General features: G+C 45.6%; 1 protein-coding gene across 1 annotated transcript; it reads right to left on the reverse strand.

The window, feature by feature from the left end:
- Positions 1–148: 148 nt before the first annotated feature.
- On the reverse strand, positions 149–16,097 carry HSPA4 (heat shock protein family A (Hsp70) member 4). Its single transcript, XM_005523700.3, has 19 exons — positions 15,917–16,097; positions 11,780–11,837; positions 10,026–10,166; positions 9,700–9,822; positions 9,165–9,264; positions 8,643–8,776; positions 7,102–7,346; positions 6,642–6,718; positions 6,222–6,373; positions 5,993–6,099; positions 5,509–5,642; positions 4,968–5,149; positions 4,536–4,622; positions 3,881–4,033; positions 3,288–3,413; positions 2,493–2,600; positions 2,074–2,193; positions 1,527–1,688; positions 149–1,322 (listed from the first exon to the last, which is right to left on the reverse strand). Exons 1-19 carry the CDS (start codon positions 16,021–16,023, stop codon positions 1,125–1,127), a joined length of 2,514 nt encoding a protein of 837 aa, XP_005523757.2. The 5' UTR covers positions 16,024–16,097; the 3' UTR covers positions 149–1,124.
- Positions 16,098–20,275: the final 4,178 nt, after the last annotated feature.

The following is a 20,275-nucleotide window of genomic DNA, read 5'->3' on the forward strand; positions in this document are numbered from 1 at the left end:
CTCACACCCACCCACCCACCCCGTGGGAAGCCGCAAAGCCCCGGAGCAGCCCGGCAGAGCTCCTTGCACACCCCAAGAAGCAGGGACACAGCCCTTCCCTCCACCCCGGCACCCCGCTCTGCATCGGAATCAACAGCTCAGCAGGTGATCCAGTAGAATCCAGTGCATTTATTTCTTGCAATAACTGAATGGGTGTTTTTCAGCTTTGGATTTTAACACATACAAATTCATTTTTGCAAGTTTAATGACAATCAGTACTAGAAGCAAATCATTGTATAAAGCTCATAGAAAAAAACAAAACAAATCAACATATCCGTCAGTTCTTGGTTTTCCTGGAAAAAAAGAAACCAAAACAAAAAACCAAGCATTCCAAATGAAGGCCTCATGGAAGCAAGCATACCCCTGCCAGAAAAAGTTAGGAACAAGTCTGAATCAACTATCAGCATAGGCAGCTGAAATACAAGTATTCACTCTTTCTACAAGCAGCTAATTTAACTAGAGACAAGGAGTTTACAGGGCCTAATTAGCTGGGGAGCTTGTGAGAAACCCACTCCCCTGTCCAGGAGCACATTCTGAGTCTGATCTGCAGTCTGGGCTAAGGAATAAAGGTGCTGATGAGCCAGCCCCTGCTCTGCAAACCTCCTGTAACCATCAACTGTTCCAGTGCAAATCAGAGTGAGTCCAGAGCAGGCATTAACACTAAACCAAGAGCAATGGAAGACTCTGCCTTGGTTCTCCCCTGCCCTCCCTGTAGTGCCAGCGCTGCAATCCACAGGGAAAGGGAAGAGCAGGGTGCACATCAGACTTCAGATGTTGCTGTCTCCCTCCTTCAGGAGAGAACTGAATCAGCCTGGACATGAAAAATGAAGAAGCAGCTTATGGCTGTTCCTAGAGGTCTAGTTAGACTACCAAAACTTCTAAATACAATCAATAAAGGCAAACACTGCTGAGCTGAGCGAGTCCTTCGCCACCTCCATGTTCTGACCTGCTGCCCTGCCCAAACCTCTCCAAGAGCTACCAAGAGTGCTGTGGGATTCACTTGCTTCAGTTTGTATTCAGAATGTACAAAGTTGACAACTTAAAGCTTTATTGTAGTTTGCAATAATATAAACAAGTGCTGAAATTCAGTCAATGTCCATTTCTGGAAGCTTCTTTTCGGTGGCTGTGGGGGCAGAGCCCTGCTCGGGGGGCTGGGTCCCGCTCCCAGCATCTCCCTGCCCATCCAATGGTCCGTTGGGTTCCGTCGGCTTCTGCTCCTCCTTCGGCAGCTCCACCTTGGGTTTGGGTTTGTTCACTATGGGATTACAAATACTTGCCAATTCCTAGAAAACACAGAAGTAACACATCCTTAGAAATGGTTTTATCTCCCACAGTTGAACTTTAACTTCTGAAACCACTGTTAGGAATACTCCAGTTGAGGTCTGACATTCCCTGGGACTTTTGAGATATCTCACCTCAGAGTTTTCTGATAGAGCAATAAACACAAAAATTCAAGGAAATACAGTGAGTTATGTATAAAAACTTACTTTTGCTTTAGCCTGTATGTCTTTTGCTTTTATAACTGGGTCCAAAGTAAGACTCCTCTTGTTCTGAAGGTTGAGGTTGTTGTTCATCCACTCCATGGCTTCATTGGTGCTCTTCTCCACCTTTGCCACGTCTCCCTCATCAAGATGCTCATACAGCTCATCCTGCAACAGCCAGACAGGAGCAGCTGTGTCAGTGTTTGAGCACAAACTGCACCCTGATGTCCTCAAAACTTCATTTCAAAGTACTAAAGACTGTTTAGCCAAGAGCCGTTGTGGTTAACAAATCAACCAAACTTATCACCCACAGCCTGGTAACCAGAGACTGAAGTTCTCCTGCTGCTGGCATTTTCCTGAGGAAATCAACACCTGATTAAAAAGAGACTGAGATGTGCAAGGCCCAAAATCCACTTCTGAAAATCTATTAAACATCAAGAACTCAAGCTCACTGGGAGGTTGCACCAGACTTTTGTCTGAAGCAGATTACCTAAAATTCAGAAAATATTTGTACCATTTCCTTGCATTTTCCAGAAATTAAGTATGGAAATACCTTTGCTTTGAATGCATGAACAGCTTTCATGTACTGCTGGATTTGCTTCCCCAAGTCCTCAAATGCCTTTGGTCTTTCCTCTGATTCTTGGAATCTTGCCTGAATAGGCTGACCCAGAGTCTGAAACAAAGCACAACAGACACCAAAACTCATGGAGCATCACTGAGGGATCCTCAAGGTTTGACAGGATACATCAGCTTTTCTGAACTCCTTGGAACTCTGACTCTTCCCTCAATTTACAGGGGAGACTGAGCCTCCCTCAGCTCTGTTGTTATAGGGTCTGTTGGAGATCCACTCCTCACACCCTTACAACGCAAACCAAGCTGTTACCTCAGAATCAGCAGATCCCAGACAGCTCCTCACTGGAACAAAGTTCTCCAGCTCCAGTAAATTCCCACAGGAATATAAGAACCACTTACCTTCAGTTCTGCCAATTTATCAATGTATATTTGTTTGGGCTGATCTTCACCATCTTCATAAAGCCAAATTTCTGTATCTTCCAGCTTCAGTGTGAAGCTATTGCGATCCTGCAGCAATGCACACAAAACAGGCAGGTGACAAATGGCACCAAATGGTACCTGGAACCTTTCTGCAAGGGTTACATTTTTAGAATATAAAGAACTCTGTCTGAGACTCTTTATCATATTTTAGTGAAAAATACGAAATAAAATATTCTTCTGTACAGCTTTGTGGTGGATTCCAGGCCCAAGGAAGAACCGGTGTGACAGCCCCAGTTCAGATCAAATACTGTCACATAAAAGGCTTTTTTGTCCCCTGCAAGCTTTCATTGTCCCTACGTGAGCAAGCCTGAGAACAGAGGGAAACTCTTCTTTAGCAAAGGTGCCATAAATGTCACCTGGTATGTCCCAGTTTGGGCTCTGCAGACACCTGGCTGGCAAAGCTCCATTGCAATCAATGGAGATGCAGTCAGGTGTTCAGAGATTCATCCCTAAAAGCAGAGTTAAATTCATTAGACACCAAGCTCCTTCAGTACAACAGGAAAAACTGATTAATAATGCCAAGAGATTTATTTAGGCAACCAGTTCAGTCACAGGTGCCCACATTTAGTAGATTATCATCAGAACCAGAAAGGTTACAATTATTTCTTCAAATTTCAAGTCTGAATATGTAATTGATGTAAATGAAGTATGTGATGCAGGTCAAGTTGCTGTTGCAACCACAAGGTATCAGGACAATCAAGCAGCAATACTCACATCCTCACTGACGAACTTCTCGTAAACACCACAGAGTTTATCTCTCATTTCATACACGTACTCCTCCACTGCATTCTTGGCGTCATTCCTCTCCTTCTCCAGCTTATCCTGCATTATCATCTTACCCTGTGAATAAAGTGTCAAATTAATTGGCTAAAAAGCTCATTATTTATTTCCAGGACGTCTTGTTAGCAAAGGCTCAAAGCAGACCAAGATTTTACAAAACTGTGATTTACAGAACTGTTCTAACAGCACACAACTGAAAACTCATTACAGTTTTGGTGTGATGTCAATACAGCACAGGACAATCCTCCTCCAGCTGAGGAACCTCCACCCTGAGGGTCACCTGCACCTTGTACTGCAGGTGTTTCTGGAGGTTTCCTGCAGAACAACCCTTTTAGAGTGACAGCTCCCCTGACCAGGAACAATGAATGCATTCTGCCTCCAAGGGGCACTGTTGTTCACCTCAGACTTCTAACTGCTTGTTTCGTTCCTTTTAATCCTTTCCTTGACCATCCTTAACCATGTTTCATGAAAACAACATTTCTGGGGACCAACAAGTGACATTTTTAGCTTAGGCAGGAAGAGTTTACCTCGTTCTCAATGAACAAGTTGAGCATGTCCTTCCCTATCTGCCACACCAGCTGGTTCTCGATGGGAAGGTCCACTGTGGTCGTCTTCACTTTGGCCTTCTTGGCCTGAGGTGGCTGATCCACTTTCTTGTCCTTTGAGTCAGCCTGACAAGTCTGCATTAAAAATACATAAACACATTCACAGTAAAAACAGCACCACCACTCAGTTCAAGGGGAGCAGCCAAGGTTTACAGCAGAAAAACTGAGTTAGCAGCACAACAAGGGAACCAAGCACTCCCAGCCATTCTAACACCCCAGCTGCTGAAGCCTGAGATAATTAATGCAGCCACTGACCTTTTCTGGGCACTGTGTCTACATTCATGGGGGAGGGTGCTCATGGCAGAACACTGTTCTAGTATTCAAGTTATTGAAAACTAGATGATTATTTCTTCCCTGAACAGGAGAGTTCCCCCATTTTATCAGTACTGGGTCACCTGACAGGTCTGCAGTTATCAGTGCCATTTGTGTCCCTTCTAAAGGGCTCTAATCACAATAGACCACAGCACACTGAAATAAAAGTTTGGCTTCCAGAACTATGACAAAGGCAGCAGATGTGCTCACACTTCTCATATTCTCAGGAACCCCATGAAAATAAAATCTCAAATGCTCCTGTTACCTCCATTTCTTCAGACTCTGCCTTATTTTCAGGCTGGGTTTGCTGTTGCTCTTCAGCCTTTTGTTGCTCCTCGTCTACTTGCATCTTCTGAAATTCAGAGAGATCCAATTTCACACATTAAACAAATGCAGATCACTGCTTCAGCTCCTAGCCTGATCTCTAAAGCTCTTTAGGCAAAAGAAATAGAATGAAAACTGAAGGAATAAATTATGAGCTCCCAGTCTTTGCTCCAGCAAGCCACAGCTCCATCACTAAGAATATGATCTATACCTCAAGTCCTGGTTTCGAGAGGTCTTGTGTAACATAGTACAGTGAGTACTCAATCTCATATTTCAGTTGTAGGCATGCCTAGTCAATCCTCACACAAGCCTGAGACCTGCCCAGCTGTGCTCCATGGGGATTCTGAGCAGGTGGGAGCAGTGAGTCTGTTACCTCTTCCTCCTTCGCGTGCTGATCTGTCTCCATTGGCTCTTCGTTCTCATCGGATTTATGAACCTCCACCAGAGATGCACTTGAAACACTGAAGATGCCATGGATATTTACTCTGACTTTGACTTTCACTTTGGAACTGGACCCATCTGTTTGAGGAGTGACCTTCTGAACCAAAAAGTGAGCTAAACAGAGAGATGAGAACCAAACACTTTTGATTAACCAAAAGCTGAATGCAAAGCAAACCCCAACTGCTGCTGACACAGCTCACTGCAATGTGCTCAGGGAATGTTAAAACCTACTCAAGTTGGACAAGCCGGTTTTTTTACTCAGCAATGCTGGGGCACAGCTATTGGGAATTCTTTATGTAAAACCTGGTGTTATTTTTATCACAGCAAAAGACTGCACCACTCTCAGTGTGCCCCTTCGTATTTTACTGAAAAACCATTTCAAATGTCCTGAGAGCATTTGTAACAGGCTGCATGTCCAAACTACATAATCAGACAGAAAAGGCTCTTAATTAAAGGTACAGAATGATGCTAACCTATAGCAGGGTCTGGGTAAGGCAGCTCCTTGGGAGAACTGTAGTAGGCCTCCAGAGTGAAGGGCTCCTTCCTGTAGAAAGTGAGGACCTTGGAAAAGGGAGCAGGGTGGTTCTTGGGGAAGACCTCACAGTCACTGCAAGAAAAATACAGTCTGTGCTCAGTATGACAACACAGCTGGTAAGGTAACAAAACATTTCTAAATACTCTGAGGGGGGAAAAGCTTGATTAAGAAGTAACAAGACTGTCCTGATCTTTCAGGTTAAGTAACATAAACAGCCATGCAGGAAGTGCCAAACTGCCACTCAATTTTGGGTTTGTTTTCTACTGTGATTAGTTTCGGAAGTCTCAAAAGTGGAAGTGTTAACAGGGCATTTAATCCTGAAAATACCCTGTTGTAAGGATATGTACTGATGTTTGTGATTTACTCCGATCATCACCAGTAATTTTAAGCTGAAACATGCAAGAAGATTGTACTGGTTTTACCTCAGGCCTTCCTCTGCTGGCGAATTCCATCGCAAAGAGATGGGATACGGTATCAAATCTGTGATAGAAAACTCTCTCACTTTGAAAGCCGGGGACAAAATTGCACACTGCAAGAGCACAAAAGCCACATTACAAATGTTCAGACTTCGGGTGAACAAGCATTTCATTCAGCAAGTAGCTATTGATGCTGTTTAATATTCCCACAGCTAAAACCAACAGCACTTTTTACCTGCAGTGCACAGCCTCGTGCCACAGCCTCATCTGCATTCAGGGTCGTACTGACTTCTTTGCCAAAAAATTTACTGATCTTCTCTTTTACAGCAGGGATTCTTGTCGTACCACCAACTATCTCTACTGCATAAATATCCTCCTTCTTCAACTCTAGAAAGGAGTCAGACAATAGATGAAATGCTTCTCTTTCACACGAATACACCAACATCATAAACCAGAAGTTTTAACAGACCAACTTTAGGCTAAGTTTCTAAGCAGTAAAAATTTCAGCTCTTAGAGTGAGAAAGATTTTTCATCTTGTAACTCCTAAGCAAGAAATTGTTGTTTGTGGTAAACCCTTGTGTCCACAAGCAAAGGAAGCCTGCACTCTGGCTGGCTCCTGTCTACACACAGAGCATTCCCCATACCCCCCACTTACTGGCTTGCTCCAGCACGCTGCGAAGGGGCGGCTCCACTCTTGCCAGGAGTCCTTCACACATCTCTAAAAATTTGCCTCTGTTGGAAGAAGCCATAAGCAAAGCTCTAGCACACCATAAGCAACATTGCAAATAACAGAATGCCCAAACTGAAAAAATGCAGCTTTTCACTGCGTACTGCAGGGTTTTCTCTCCTCCAGTCCCACCTTTGTACTTTACTATATTCTTCCAGAGAAAACCTGGTTCTAGGAACCCTGGCATCCTTGAAACATTCCCAGCCCTCCCTCCTAACTCAAGGCCACTGACCAGGCTCTAAACATTTTCATTTCCAGCAGCATTCCTGCACATGTTGTTCTTGGATTTCTCACCTCCCTGCAGTCCTAAGAGCTGACACTTCATACCAAGTTTTTAATTGCCTGAAGGGCACTTTATAGTTTCCCCTTGCAGAGGAGCCAAGGTTACCTGTTCATGGTTCCAGACACATCTATATCATTCATGAAGCACTCTATGTTCATGGGCAGGTCAGAGGCATTGGCACTCATCAGCTTCTTCAGCCTCTCACACTCCTGGTACAGCCTCAGCAGCGCTCGGATCTTGGACTTGATGTCAAGTTTGTATTTCTTCCCAAACTCCTCACAAAAGTATTCCACCAACACCTCATCAAACTTCCTGCCTCCGAGGGTAGTATCAAATGCTGTAGCTAGAACCTTAAAGGAAAGGAACCCCTCAGTAACGGTACCATGTGCCATTATCAGCAGTAAACATCAAAGCAGTGCTTTGTTTCAAATATAGTTCAACTCTAAGTCAAGGAAATCTGCCTTCCTGGAATGAGGTGACAACTGCTTTAAAAGGAATTTAGGGAGACAGGGCAGGACTTAGCAACACAATCTGTTCCATAGCTTGTGCTGGGAGCAGATCTCTGTTTCCAAATTCTCCTTAGCCACTGTCAGTTTGAGTCATATCCCAGTTTAATATTTGATGCCTCCTAAGGGTGGAACATGCTCACACCAAGCTAAAAATAAAACAAGAAAAAAATAAATTATATTAACTCTCAAAACAGGTGCCCCTTTTGGATGAAGGAATTATCAGCAAAGAACACCTGCAGCCCACCCACCTCAGCTCATTCTTCTCTGTAAACACACCAGGAATTTATTTTTTTAGGAACAGGAATCAGTGAAGTATCACATTACCCTCAGTACCCCTTCAAATGGCTTTGGCCTCTGTCTAACAGCCCTGCACTCTGGACCCCAGTGCATCCTTTCCACACTGCCACGGCTTCCAAGTATAAAAAGCATATCCGAGAGAAACACCAAGATTACATTTCCTCACTAAATAAAACTGTGAGAAAACTAATGTTCTCAGAACACTCCTCTGCATTTCACTACCTCATGCTTTAAATTTTCCATCTGTTTCTCCAGCCAATCATGAGAAAGGTATTGTAACGGTGAGATAACAACAACAACAACAACAACAACAATAATAATAATAATAATGATGTAATAATGCCAGTAAGAAATGTTAGTATTTTCTGGAAAACAGCAATGCTTTGGCAGTGTACACTCAGAAGTACACTGTCATCTGCTGAGCTTCCACTGGCAGCTTAAAGCAATCAGGAATGCTTCTTCTCTTGTACATGAGCACCACAGTGAGGGTTCAGTAACAATGTCTGTCACTTACACTACTGCAGGAATTCCTGCTTTAACACCAGATCTCATGACTGAACTGGAGTATTTTTTTTGAAAGCAGCAGAGTCAGATATGCTAATTTCTGAATAAACCATTTAATCCAGGTTTTTTTTCTTTGCCAGAGTTTGCTGATTAAGGCATGTTTGCTTCCTCCACACACTGCTCAAAAGTTCTCTAGACAAAGTGCAATTTTAAGAACATGAACTGAGCTGTGTGGATGCCCCTCTGTGAAGCCAGGCAGGCTTGCTGCCACAGTCCATGGATGTGCTGAAGAATGTTCTACAGATAATTAAAATGGATGTGTAACAGCTTGTTTACCTTCAGTTTGCCTTTGTTGAATGCACAAACAGAAACTTGATATGCAGAATGCCCCATGTCCACAAAAACAACATTCCGTGGCTTTTCTTCCAAGGCAGGCAGGTCTTGCTTATAGATCCCATATGCAAGAGCAACTAGAGAAAAAGAAGTATTGTTAGTACACAGAGGTTCGTAATTATCAATAAATAAGTGGTAATCAGGAATCAGCATTAGCATTTCATTGTGCTTCTCAAGCTACAGACATCAAATAAACACAATTCCCAATGCTAAAGAAACGTGGAAGAACATTAAACAGTACCAGCCCCACCCTGAGCTGCATTAAAACAGATATTCACCGAATATCTTTATGCCTTTGTAAAGCAATGAAAAAACAGACCAGAATTTAAGAAACATCCTGATCAACCCATCTATTTCAAGCATACAAAACCAGCTGTAATTCCAGGAAGCAAGGCTCACTGGCAGAATAAAAGCCCTTTGATGTGGTAAAACTGCAGCACTGAGTGAGGGAGAAGAAGGAATTACCTGCAGTCGTTTCATTGATTAGTCTCAGACAGTTGAGACCAGCAATCTGGGTAGCATCCATCACAGATCTCCTCTCTGCATCTGTGTAGAAACAAGGAACCTGCAAGGAGGTCAGAAAGCCAATATTAACATTTACAGGAGCCACCTTCAGGCAACAGTTACAGGGCTGGACAGGGAGCTTGTGGAGCACAGCTGAGGCCTCCTTCCAATGCAGTGCTCATTTAGGTTGCAACCAAGAAAAAAAAACCTTACATAAAGACAGAGTTCTTTCTTCCATTCCATACCACAAGCCACTCATTTTTGGAGCACATAATCAAAAACAGGTATCAAGTATTATTTACGCTGCTAATTAGCAGCAAGTTAAGGCCATTAGTGATTTAAGTCTAGTTTCTAATAGGCATAAGATTCAGTTTAAACAGAAGATAGCTGGACATTCAAGTTTACTGGGCAATTTAATCAGACGTAATTCAAAGCTGCAGCCATTTCAGTTCAGACCATGACTGGGTTCTGGGTATTTTTAGGATTCCATACTTACAGAAACAACACAGTCAACCACGGGCTTCTTAAGCGCATTCTCAGCAGTCTCCTTTAATTTGGTCAGAAGCATTCCTGTCACCTGCTCAATTGTAAAGTTTCTTTCTTCTTCCATATACATGGCCTTCAAATAAAAATTGTGCACACTCAATACACTGCAGTGGAATTCATGCACCATCCCCATTATCAGCCTTTTAGTGCCTTCCCTATTAAGGCTTTCCATTCAAAAGAGAACACAAACTACAGCGAGCAGATTCAAAACAGAGAAATAAAAGGAAACTTTATCAGTTTCCTCCTCTGGCTCTTTCTCAAACATGTCAGACTTACCTTGATGCCAGTTGAGCCTGTTGGCAGCTGGACAAGTTCATAGGCAAGGCTTGCTTTTTCAGCTTGAACAAAGGGATCTGAGAATGCACGACCATGAAATCTTTTAAAACTTTGTACTGTATTCTTTGCATTTGAAATAACCTAGAGGAAAAGAAATCTTTAATACAACGTGGCAGGGGAACATCTGAATTTCAAACAGAAGACAAGAGTTTTGTTCTCATGCTTCTCCTGCCAGAGTATTTTTGTCATTTGTATGTTAACAGTATCTGGGCAGGTGCTGGGAGGCAACTTCCCTCTGGTTGCTCAGGGAACCTACAGGAATTTGAGATGGAAAATAAAATTTAATGCTAGAAACTGAGCCAAGTCTATAAAATATTGATTACAAGAGCACTTAAATGTCACAGTGTACATGTGGGAAACTCTTTGGAACTGTTAGCAAAACCTCTTTTCCACTTACCTGGTCTCTACCCCCTGTCTTTCTACAATGAGTGATTGCCCAAACATAACAAGCACATGGATGTAAACTCTAGCTCACGTTCATCACATGCACATGACACTCAACACACAGATATTCTCACAAAACAGCTCAAGGACCTGCTCATGAAGCTTTAAAAGGTGAGGAGGTCCCCTAAGATGATACTGTCACCTTGTTTTAACTGACAAAAGGTAGACTGACTTTCATTCCCAGCACAGAGAAGTGAAAGCCCATCCCAGCTCGCTTCATGTAGCACAAGTGAAGGGAATTCTGTCACTGACACCAGAGCGAGGCACGCACTGAAAACCACAGGCACTGAGAGAGCAGACAGGCACTGTTCCACAGAGCATTACCTGGGATCTGGGCTCAGGCAGGTGTCTACTTCCCAAGTAACTTGGGCTGGATGTTCTCTAAGTTTAGCCTGTGCAGGACATACTCATCTCTACAGGGCTCTGCACCAATGGATTTCGTTAAGCTAAGCAGACACTCAATTCCAGAAAAAACAGCTGCGTTTGGTTCTAGTACAGTTGTGCTGTTCTTGAATAACATGGCTGTGTCCAGGGATTTTTGCATTTTAGATAAAGAATCTTCACACATCTCTAAGCTTTTTATGCTAAGAAAAACCAGTTTGACTAGTCACTTCCTGCAGAAGACTTGAAAAAAATAAATCATCTTTTATAGGGATTACTTACACAGCAACATAAAATCTGATACAGCAAGACCCAAATACCGTGAGTAGGACAAATCAGCTTAACTTCTTCTCAGTCCTTAAATCACATTTACCTGCCTACAGCAACAGAAACTCAGACTATGGGGCAAGAACACCCAAGAGAGATATTCAGATTACAAGTCAGCCACAAAGGGTAAAAAAAGGTCTATTTACACTCAAATATGCCCCTTTTCTGCCAAAATCATGCACTTAGTGGAATTCTGTAGAACAGAGTCACATATAATAAAAAGTCATCATAAAGCACAGGAACTGGAACAAGCTATGGCAGGGTTTAGCACCACTGCTTAGCTTTAGAATTTATGTTTGCAACTTGAAAAAAAAAATTAGTAGCTATCAGAAATTCTTAAGAGGCACAGCTTTATTTTATACTATTCATGATGTGCAAGGATCAACCCTGGGATTTCCCTGCTAGATGACAAAGCAGCAGCCCATGGTGAACAGCTGAGGGCTGTTAAGGATCCATGGCAGCAGCTCAGGGACATTTGTTACCTGCAGTGAGAAACCCCACTCTGCTGCTCTGAAGTCGTTCTACCCAAAGCCCAGGCTCACCTGGCTTTTAGCTGCAGCACCAATGGAGCGATTCTTGGGCCCAAAGGAGATACAGGCTCTGCAAGGGAAAGAGTGAGCTCAGTCAGTGACTCTACAGCTGCACTGCACATCTTCTGGGTAAAAGTACTGTCTAGAAGATCACTGTAGTTAATATGATTTGGTCCATTACAAGAGTTGGTCACTCGCTGCAATGTGTGCATGGAATGTTCTGTGGATTCTAGGAAAAACAGGCACTACAATTGCATTTAAAACAGCAACGGTCCTCCCTGCAGAACAGCACTAACCCCAAATTCATCCATCCTTCAAGCTTCCCATCTAGGCACTGACTGGCAGACAGCCTCATCTCAGTAATTGCCCATGCATGTGATGCACTCAGAGATAAGCTGGTTGCTAATAACATGAAACATTCGACTGTTCAGCAGACAAACACAAGGTAAATCAGATATTAAGGAAATCGTTCCTACATGTCTGCAGCAGATGCTAACAAAGCTTTCCAGTTTTAAGGCAAACCCTCAAAGGTCAGGAAGAAACTACCTGCAGATAGATTGGTCTTTCAGAGCTTCATCTGTACCCACTGAAAAAACACAGAGCACAAAAAGAGAAATGATGTTTTATTGCCCCCTGCTTTGTGACAAGCTGCAGTTCTGAATAGAGAAACCTTCCTTTTTGGAGAAATTCCTAGGTTGATTAAGCCTCTTGATTTACGTATTTAACAAACTGTAGGAGCCCTAACAAAACAAAATCCAGCCCTCTAATCCAAGTTGTTCATACCACTGAGGTAAACTTGGTGGGGGGAACCTGCCATTAGGCAAGCAGATCTTTACTGCTCACACAACATGCCAACAGGCTAATTAAGCTGCTCTCCATGCAGCAGCTCAAGAATCTGCTTTACAGCAGGGTGATGCCATAAGGCTGCCACAGGAAACATTCCAGCTCAGCCTGGGGTTTCGAATTGGATGTTCCAAGCAGAAACTGTCAAAACCAGACCTGAAGGCTGGGGTGATAGAATTGCATTGGGTTTGTATCTTCTTATTAACAACTTCACAAATGCAACAAGGCCTACCCTAAAGTATGTGCTGCAACAGAATTAACATTTCTGAATAAATCTGCAGTTGTTTGAAACAACTATTAATGAGATTAGTTAAAAAAAAAAAAAAAATAAGTTTGTGCTCTGCAGATCCTCAGGCCCGCATCAATGGAACAGGAGGTAAAAATCTAACAAGTCCAGAACAGGGAGCTGGTTATTAATTTACTCTGGTCTCCTGAAAGGAATTAAGACATAAATTGTTGCCCTTCTCTTGGACAAAAAAAAAAATCCAGCTATTTCACCGCTGAATTCACAACCCAAGATCCCCTCACCAACACAAATGCACTAATTTAGATGAGAGCCTTGGCAGGGACCCAGGACAGAGGTGAGTGAAAATAGGAAGAAGGAGAGAGAAGGAAGAATTTTCAACCAGTCTCATTCCCCAAAACAGTTCACAAGAACCAGTAAACTCATGAAATACAAATTACACTATTACACAATTTCTGGAAGCTGAATAACTAACCAGTGCATTTTAAGTAGAAACACTCACAGTGAAGGTCATCAGAGGTCTTATGAAACAACTTTAGAAAGTTAAAATCTCTGCTTCACGTACCTGGAGGCACCTCCTCACCCTCCCACCCACTGGCACTTTCTGGGAAGATCCCCTGTCCCCTGACAGTTCATGTCCTCTGCACTGCTTATAAGCACCAGCTCCAGAAGGTCAATCACAATGATTTCATTTCACTCAAGGCCCTTCATCCCTGCAGAAATAATTCAACTATCTTATTTTTATCTCTCAGTTTCCACTACCTTTCTCTCTACCACTTTTCTATGTCCAAAAACAAACACAGTTTGCAGAGCTTTGGGATGTACAAGTTCAAATTTTACAGCACTCCAGAAGAATCCGAGTACCAGAGCTGAAAGCAGATTCTGTGGGAGTGTCATCTGTGCCACTGAACTCAGTCCAATGCACTCAGTGGGGTTTATTTTAATAACACAAATTATTACGGTAACACATACAAAACACAGTGTTTAACCCTGACCATGAGCCAGTGCCTGAGGAACCTGTCACAACACTTTGCATGACTTCCTCACCGTAACAACTGCTCAGCACGAACTTTTTGAACCAGGCTTCTGATTCCAAGTCACTTAAAAACCATGCAGAAGTTCTTTTAATAGAAGGGTCTGCTTGCAGAATGGTTTTCTGCATTCTGTCAGAACAGTACCTGGAGATTAAGTTCTGTTAAAACCCTCTCATTTTCATTATGTTCATTTCTTCCAATTTCACTTCAGGCTCCCACAACTGAGTAATTTCCCAAGAGATGCACTGTGTCAGATATTTTATTTAGCCCATCTCCTTCAACGAGGGAGATTTGCGCTCACAGCTCAAATATACAGATATATTTATCAGCAGAACTTCGACTCCCTGAGGGCCAAATACCTACAGCTAATAGAGCACAGCTCTGATACTCTCCGTATTCAATATTTTCCCAGTACATCTAACCTTTAAACTTCCACGTTATTGAGAACACTTAAGAGATCTCCAGATACTCCTGCACATGTGCTGAATTCAAAATTTCCTTCTCCATTTATTCATTGCTTAGAGACAGGAGCAAGCAAACAGTGATGTGTTGTCTACTGAGAAGCAAGGTCACTCTGGGCTTTCTGAAGTGATGTGAGGGATCTAAAATACCCCAAACATTGGAGCTGATGCAATTGTCTCACTGAGACAGTTACTTCAGGATCTGCTTAATTAAAGCCATACTGCAACAGAGGGGAAACCCCAGAAACACTTTTAGGACAGCTTTCCCCACAGGTCCTGTCCAGGTCTGATGCCTAATTCTTGATGCAAATTCTTTTTCCACTTTGATTTCACAACTCATTCATAGTTTTATCCCAGTTCTCTCTCTCCTTCTCAGGAAGTTCCTTAATAAATGGAGGCAATGCACACTCCTGTTGAGAATGTGGTAGGAGGGATAATTACATGAGCAGGGCTAAAATATACCGATCCCATTGTATCATGGAATCATGGAATGTTTTGGGTTGGGAGGAACCTTAAAGCTCACCCAGTAGACTCCTGCCATGGGCTAGGACACCTTCCACTGCCCCAGGCTGCTCCAAGCCTCATGAGACCTGGCCTGGGACACTTCCAGGGATCCAGGGCCAGCCACAGCTTTTCTGGGCACCCTATGCCAAGGCCTCCCCACCCTCACAGGAAAGAATTTCTTCCCCATATCCAATCTAAACCTCCGCCGTGTCAGTTTTGAAGCCATTCCCCTTGTCTTGGCACTGCAGACTGTTGAGCAGCTTTCCAAACTCTAAAGCCAGGACAAGCCACCAAGCCCAGCACCAGCTCAGCCCTCCCCTCCCCACTCCTGCTGTGCTGGGACGGCAGGGGAATGACAGCCGTGCTACCAGAACACAGGGAATTGAGGTCTGGCACTTCCAGCAGCCAGAGATGCTTTTCTCTACACTCACAGCCCCCGTCCTTGCAATCCCAAGAGCACAGCCCCGCCTCGGGGGGGACAAACCGGGCGTACTGCACCGAAAGGCTGAGAGAGCCTGGAAATGAAAAAGTGGTGCAGACACCTCCGAGCGTCTGAAGGGGCTACAGGGAAGCCGGAGAGGGACTCTGCATCAGAACTGGACTGACAGCACAAGGGGGAACGACTTCAGACTGAAAGAAGGGAAATTTAAGTTAGAGACAGGGTAGAAATTCTTCCCAGTGAGGGTGAGGAAGCAGTGGCACAGATTGCCCACAGAAACTGTGGCTGCCCCATCCCTGGAAGTGTTCGAGGGCAGGCTGGACGGGGTTTGGAACAACCGGGGATAGCAGAAGGTGTCTCTGCCCATGGCAGAGGGGTAGAACCGGAGGAGCTTTAAGGTCCCTTCCAAGCCCTTAACATCCTATCATTCTGTAATTCTACAAAAAGCAGCTGAGCATGTGTCCCAAAACCCCCACGGTGTCTGCCGCGCTTTACCGCTTCTCTCTAAGCACTTTATCCCTTCACTCCTCTCGGCCCCGCCGCTTCCCTCCCTCCCTGGCCCCGCCACGCCGGGCGCCGCGGGCGCCCTGCGCCCGCCTCAGCGCGGCTCCCGGGTTCACTCACGGCGTGCTGCGATCGCTGTACTCGTTGGCGACAGTCTCGATGCCGCCGGCGCGAGCCACAGCCACGTAGCAGCTCTGGAAGCCCAGGTCGATGCCCACCACGGACATGGCGGCGGCGCTGAGGGGGGAGCGCGGTACCGGCAATTCTCGAAAGATCCCGTCGGGCCGCGGCCGCGCCGGCGCTGAGGGCGGCCGAGATCTCGCGAGAGCGTGGGGCGCGCGGCGGGGCTGAGGGCGGGGGGCTCTGAGGGCACTCCCCGCCTTTTTCTTTTGCCAAAGTTATTTCCTTGCTTGAGCTTCGAGAAATGGCAGAAAAATGGCGATAAAGTCACAGCTTGGCAGCCCTGCAAAGGTCGTGGTTTGGGGCCCTCAGTCCGAGGCGGTCGGTGCCACAGAAAAGCCGTTTAGTGAAACTTTTTCCTTGACCGTGATGTAGCGAGGGTGGCAGATGTGGTGGATGGAAACAGCCCTCACACCACAAGATTTGATAATAAAGGCACCGTTTCTGGAAACACAGCTTTTGCAGAAAAAGGACTTACACTCATCCTTAGAATTCTTCTTTTGTGATTCAGACATGCCTGGAAATGTCCAAGGCCAGGTTGGACAGGGTTGGAGCCAGCTGGGATGGTGGAAGGCGTCCCTGCCCATGGCAGGGGTGGAGTGAGATGATATTTAAGGTCCTTTCAACCCAAACCGTACTGGAATTCGATATTCTGGTTGTTTCTGAATTGCAGCAGAAAGTCCAGGGCAGGTTTTGATGATCCCAGGTTGAAAATCCAAGGTGTCATAATTTGAGATTGTGTTAAAAGATAATTTGATACAAACTGTGCTCTGAATAAAATTCAGCATATGATTGCTTTATGTCCAGTAGGATTTACAGTACACTTGCTCTATAATCATCACAGAATATTTTAATATTATTACATCTCACTGGGGCCCTCTTGCTGCAGTTTGGATGAGTACAGATATAGTGTGTTTTCCACGGAAGTGTTTGGCCACGAAGTGCTTTGTGAGTGTGTGGGAGTAAAGTCCTTTTAAGGCTCAGGAATCCCATAAGAACTAAACAAATTTTTTTTAAAAAAATCCCTAGAAGTTCCTGGGACATTCCATGGTGAGGAGGCAGTTCAAAAGGTTCTGCCAAGGGAAGCATTTTGGGATGAAAGCACAAGGGATTGGTGGATTCATCCTAACACCAACCTAATCCTGATACTTACATCTGTGAGTTTCATGAAACTGAATGTTTAGGAATAGTTTTAATTCCGTGACGAAACACACAAAAAAAAAAACCCGTGTGGCAATGCAGTGTGTCACAAACAGTGTGTTACCAAGTGCCCGGCGCTGTCTTTCCACGGCTGCTCCTTGTTTTAGTGACACAAAACACACACACAGAAACAACAGTGCAGGCAGGAAGGAGCCATTCCGGTGATGCCGCTCTGGCAGCTGCCGGTGGGCTGGGAATCGCCTCGGGAATTGCATCACGGTGCTAATGACAGAATATTAATGAAGTGTTTGACCTCGAGCGTCCTTGAGCGTAGCATGAGGTGCCAGGGAACAGCCCCGGCTGCTGCTCCGCCTGGGGAGTGTTGTACAGTCTAACAAGAACCCAGCTTTTTGTTAGATTTTTTTACTTTGCTTTTCCAAAGAGAGGCAGGGAGTGGAGCCTGGCGTCAGAGGGGATGGGAGCAGCCCGGAATGACCCTGTGCTGGCACACCATGCTGGGAGTGGGGCCCTGCCAGCCCCAGCCCACGGTTCTGTTTTCCTCAGAGAATCCACCCTGAGTTTCATCCATCCACTCTGTGCCCTGGGCACTCCTGGGCTCAGGCTGCAGCCCCCAGACTTGCCCAAAACTTACTCAGGTATAAATCCTTGCCTGGCACACCCAACACCCTCCTTTTCCTGTGATCTGCAGAAGAAACACATGTATGATTTCACTGGAAATCCACCAGCACGGTGCATCCCAGAAGCTCCAGCCTCAGTTTACAGTTCATTGCAATTCCAATTCAGTCTCGGAATTCATTAGCGCCAGCCAAACACGACCACGAATGGGGGCTTAAAATAATCCCTGGCTGCTATCTGTCACAGGCTCTTCCTTGGGCTGCTGTAAATAGCCCCCACACGTCACCTGACGTAAGGTTCGTTGCGATATTCTGGGATATTCAGATGGGAAAGGGCCTTTGATCCCTTCTGCTGAGGGATCTGTAATCGGGCTGCCCCAAGGCGACGTAAATCACAGCACAGTTCTCCAGAATCCCACCTGTGCTATCAAAGTTACCCAGGAGCCCTTTACACCGGTTCTGTTATCTCAAGAAATTGCAGGGAAATAAATATTAAAATGTTAAACTTCTGGCTTCATAGTTTTCCTTCAAACCTGAAAGATAATTAGGTATCATGGGTTTACAAATTAAACCATGAGAGCTGAATTACTGCCCACCAAAGAAACCGCAAAGTACCCAAGACAGGGACAGGGACACAAAAAAGGACCGGGCATGGGCCCGGGCCCGGCAATGACGCGGCAGGAGCGGCGGGGGCGATAGAGAGTACAGGCCTGCGGGAGCTGCCGCTCTGGCCGCCAGAGAGCGCTTTCTCTATGGTCCAGGAGGACTCGCTCTCTATGGTCCAGGAGGACTCGCTCTCTATGGTCCAGGAGGACTCGCTCTCTATGGTCCAGGAGGACTAATTCTCTATGACCCTGGAGGACTAATTCTCTATGACCCTGGAGGACTAATTCTCTATGACCCTGGAGGACTCGCTCTCTATGGTCCTGGAGGACTCGCTCTCTATGACCCTGGAGGACTAAGTCTCTATGGTCCTGGAGGACTAAGTCTCTATGACCCTGGAGGACTCGCTCTCTATGGTCCTGGAGGACTAAGTCTCTATGGTCCTGGAGGACTCGCTCTCTATGGTCCTGGAGGACTCACTCTCTATGACCCTGGAGGACTAAGTCTCTATGACCCTGGAGGACTAAGTCTCTATGGTCCTGGAGGACTCGCTCTCTATGGTCCTGGAGGACTAAGTCTCTATGGTCCTGGAGGACTCGCTCTCTATGGTCCTGGAGGACTCACTCTCTATGACCCTGGAGGACTCACTCTCTATGACCCTGGAGGACTCGCTCTCTATGGTCCTGGAGGACTAAGTCTCTATGGTCCTGGAGGACTAAGTCTCTATGACCCTGGAGGACTAAGTCTCTATGACCCTGGAGGACTCGCTCTCTATGGTCCTGGAGGACTAAGTCTCTATGACCCTGGAGGACTAAGTCTCTATGACCCTGGAGGACTAAGTCTCTATGGTCCTGGAGGACTAAGTCTCTATGGTCCTGGAGGACTCGCTCTCTATGGTCCTGGAGGACTCACTCTCTATGACCCTGGAGGACTCACTCTCTATGACCCTGGAGGACTCGCTCTCTATGGTCCTGGAGGACTAAGTCTCTATGGTCCTGGAGGACTAAGTCTCTATGACCCTGGAGGACTAAGTCTCTATGACCCTGGAGGACTCGCTCTCTATGGTCCTGGAGGACTAAGTCTCTATGGTCCTGGAGGACTAAGTCTCTATGGTCCTGGAGGACTCGCTCTCTATGACCCTGGAGGACTCGCTCTCTATGACCCTGGAGGACTAAGTCTCTATGGTCCTGGAGGACTAAGTCTCTATGACCCTGGAGGACTAAGTCTCTATGGTCCTGGAGGACTCGCTCTCTATGGTCCTGGAGGACTAAGTCTCTATGACCCTGGAGGACTCGCTCTCTATGGTCCTGGAGGACTAAGTCTCTATGGTCCTGGAGGACTAAGTCTCTATGACCCTGGAGGACTAAGTCTCTATGGTCCTGGAGGACTCGCTCTCTATGGTCCTGGAGGACTAAGTCTCTATGACCCTGGAGGACTCGCTCTCTATGGTCCTGGAGGACTAAGTCTCTATGACCCTGGAGGACTCGCTCTCTATGGTCCTGGAGGACTCACTCTCTATGACCCTGGAGGACTCACTCTCTATGACCCTGGAGGACTTGCTCTCTATGACCCTGGAGGACCAAGTCTCTATGGTCCTGGAGGACTCGCTCTCTATGGTCCTGGAGGACTCACTCTCTATGACCCTGGAGGACTAAGTCTCTATGGTCCTGGAGGACTCGCTCTCTATGACCCTGGAGGACTAAGTCTCTATGGTCCTGGAGGACTAAGTCTCTATGACCCTGGAGGACTAAGTCTCTATGACCCTGGAGGACTCGCTCTCTATGGTCCTGGAGGACTCGCTCTCTATGACCCTGGAGGACTAAGTCTCTATGACCCTGGAGGACTAAGTCTCTATGGTCCTGGAGGACTCGCTCTCTATGACCCTGGAGGACTCGCTCTCTATGACCCTGGAGGACTAAGT

Source organism: Pseudopodoces humilis, chromosome 17 (genome assembly GCF_049639895.1).
Source record: "Pseudopodoces humilis isolate 2021_Gansu_Grassland_sample_001 chromosome 17, ASM4963989v1, whole genome shotgun sequence".
NCBI lineage: Eukaryota > Metazoa > Chordata > Aves > Passeriformes > Paridae > Pseudopodoces > Pseudopodoces humilis.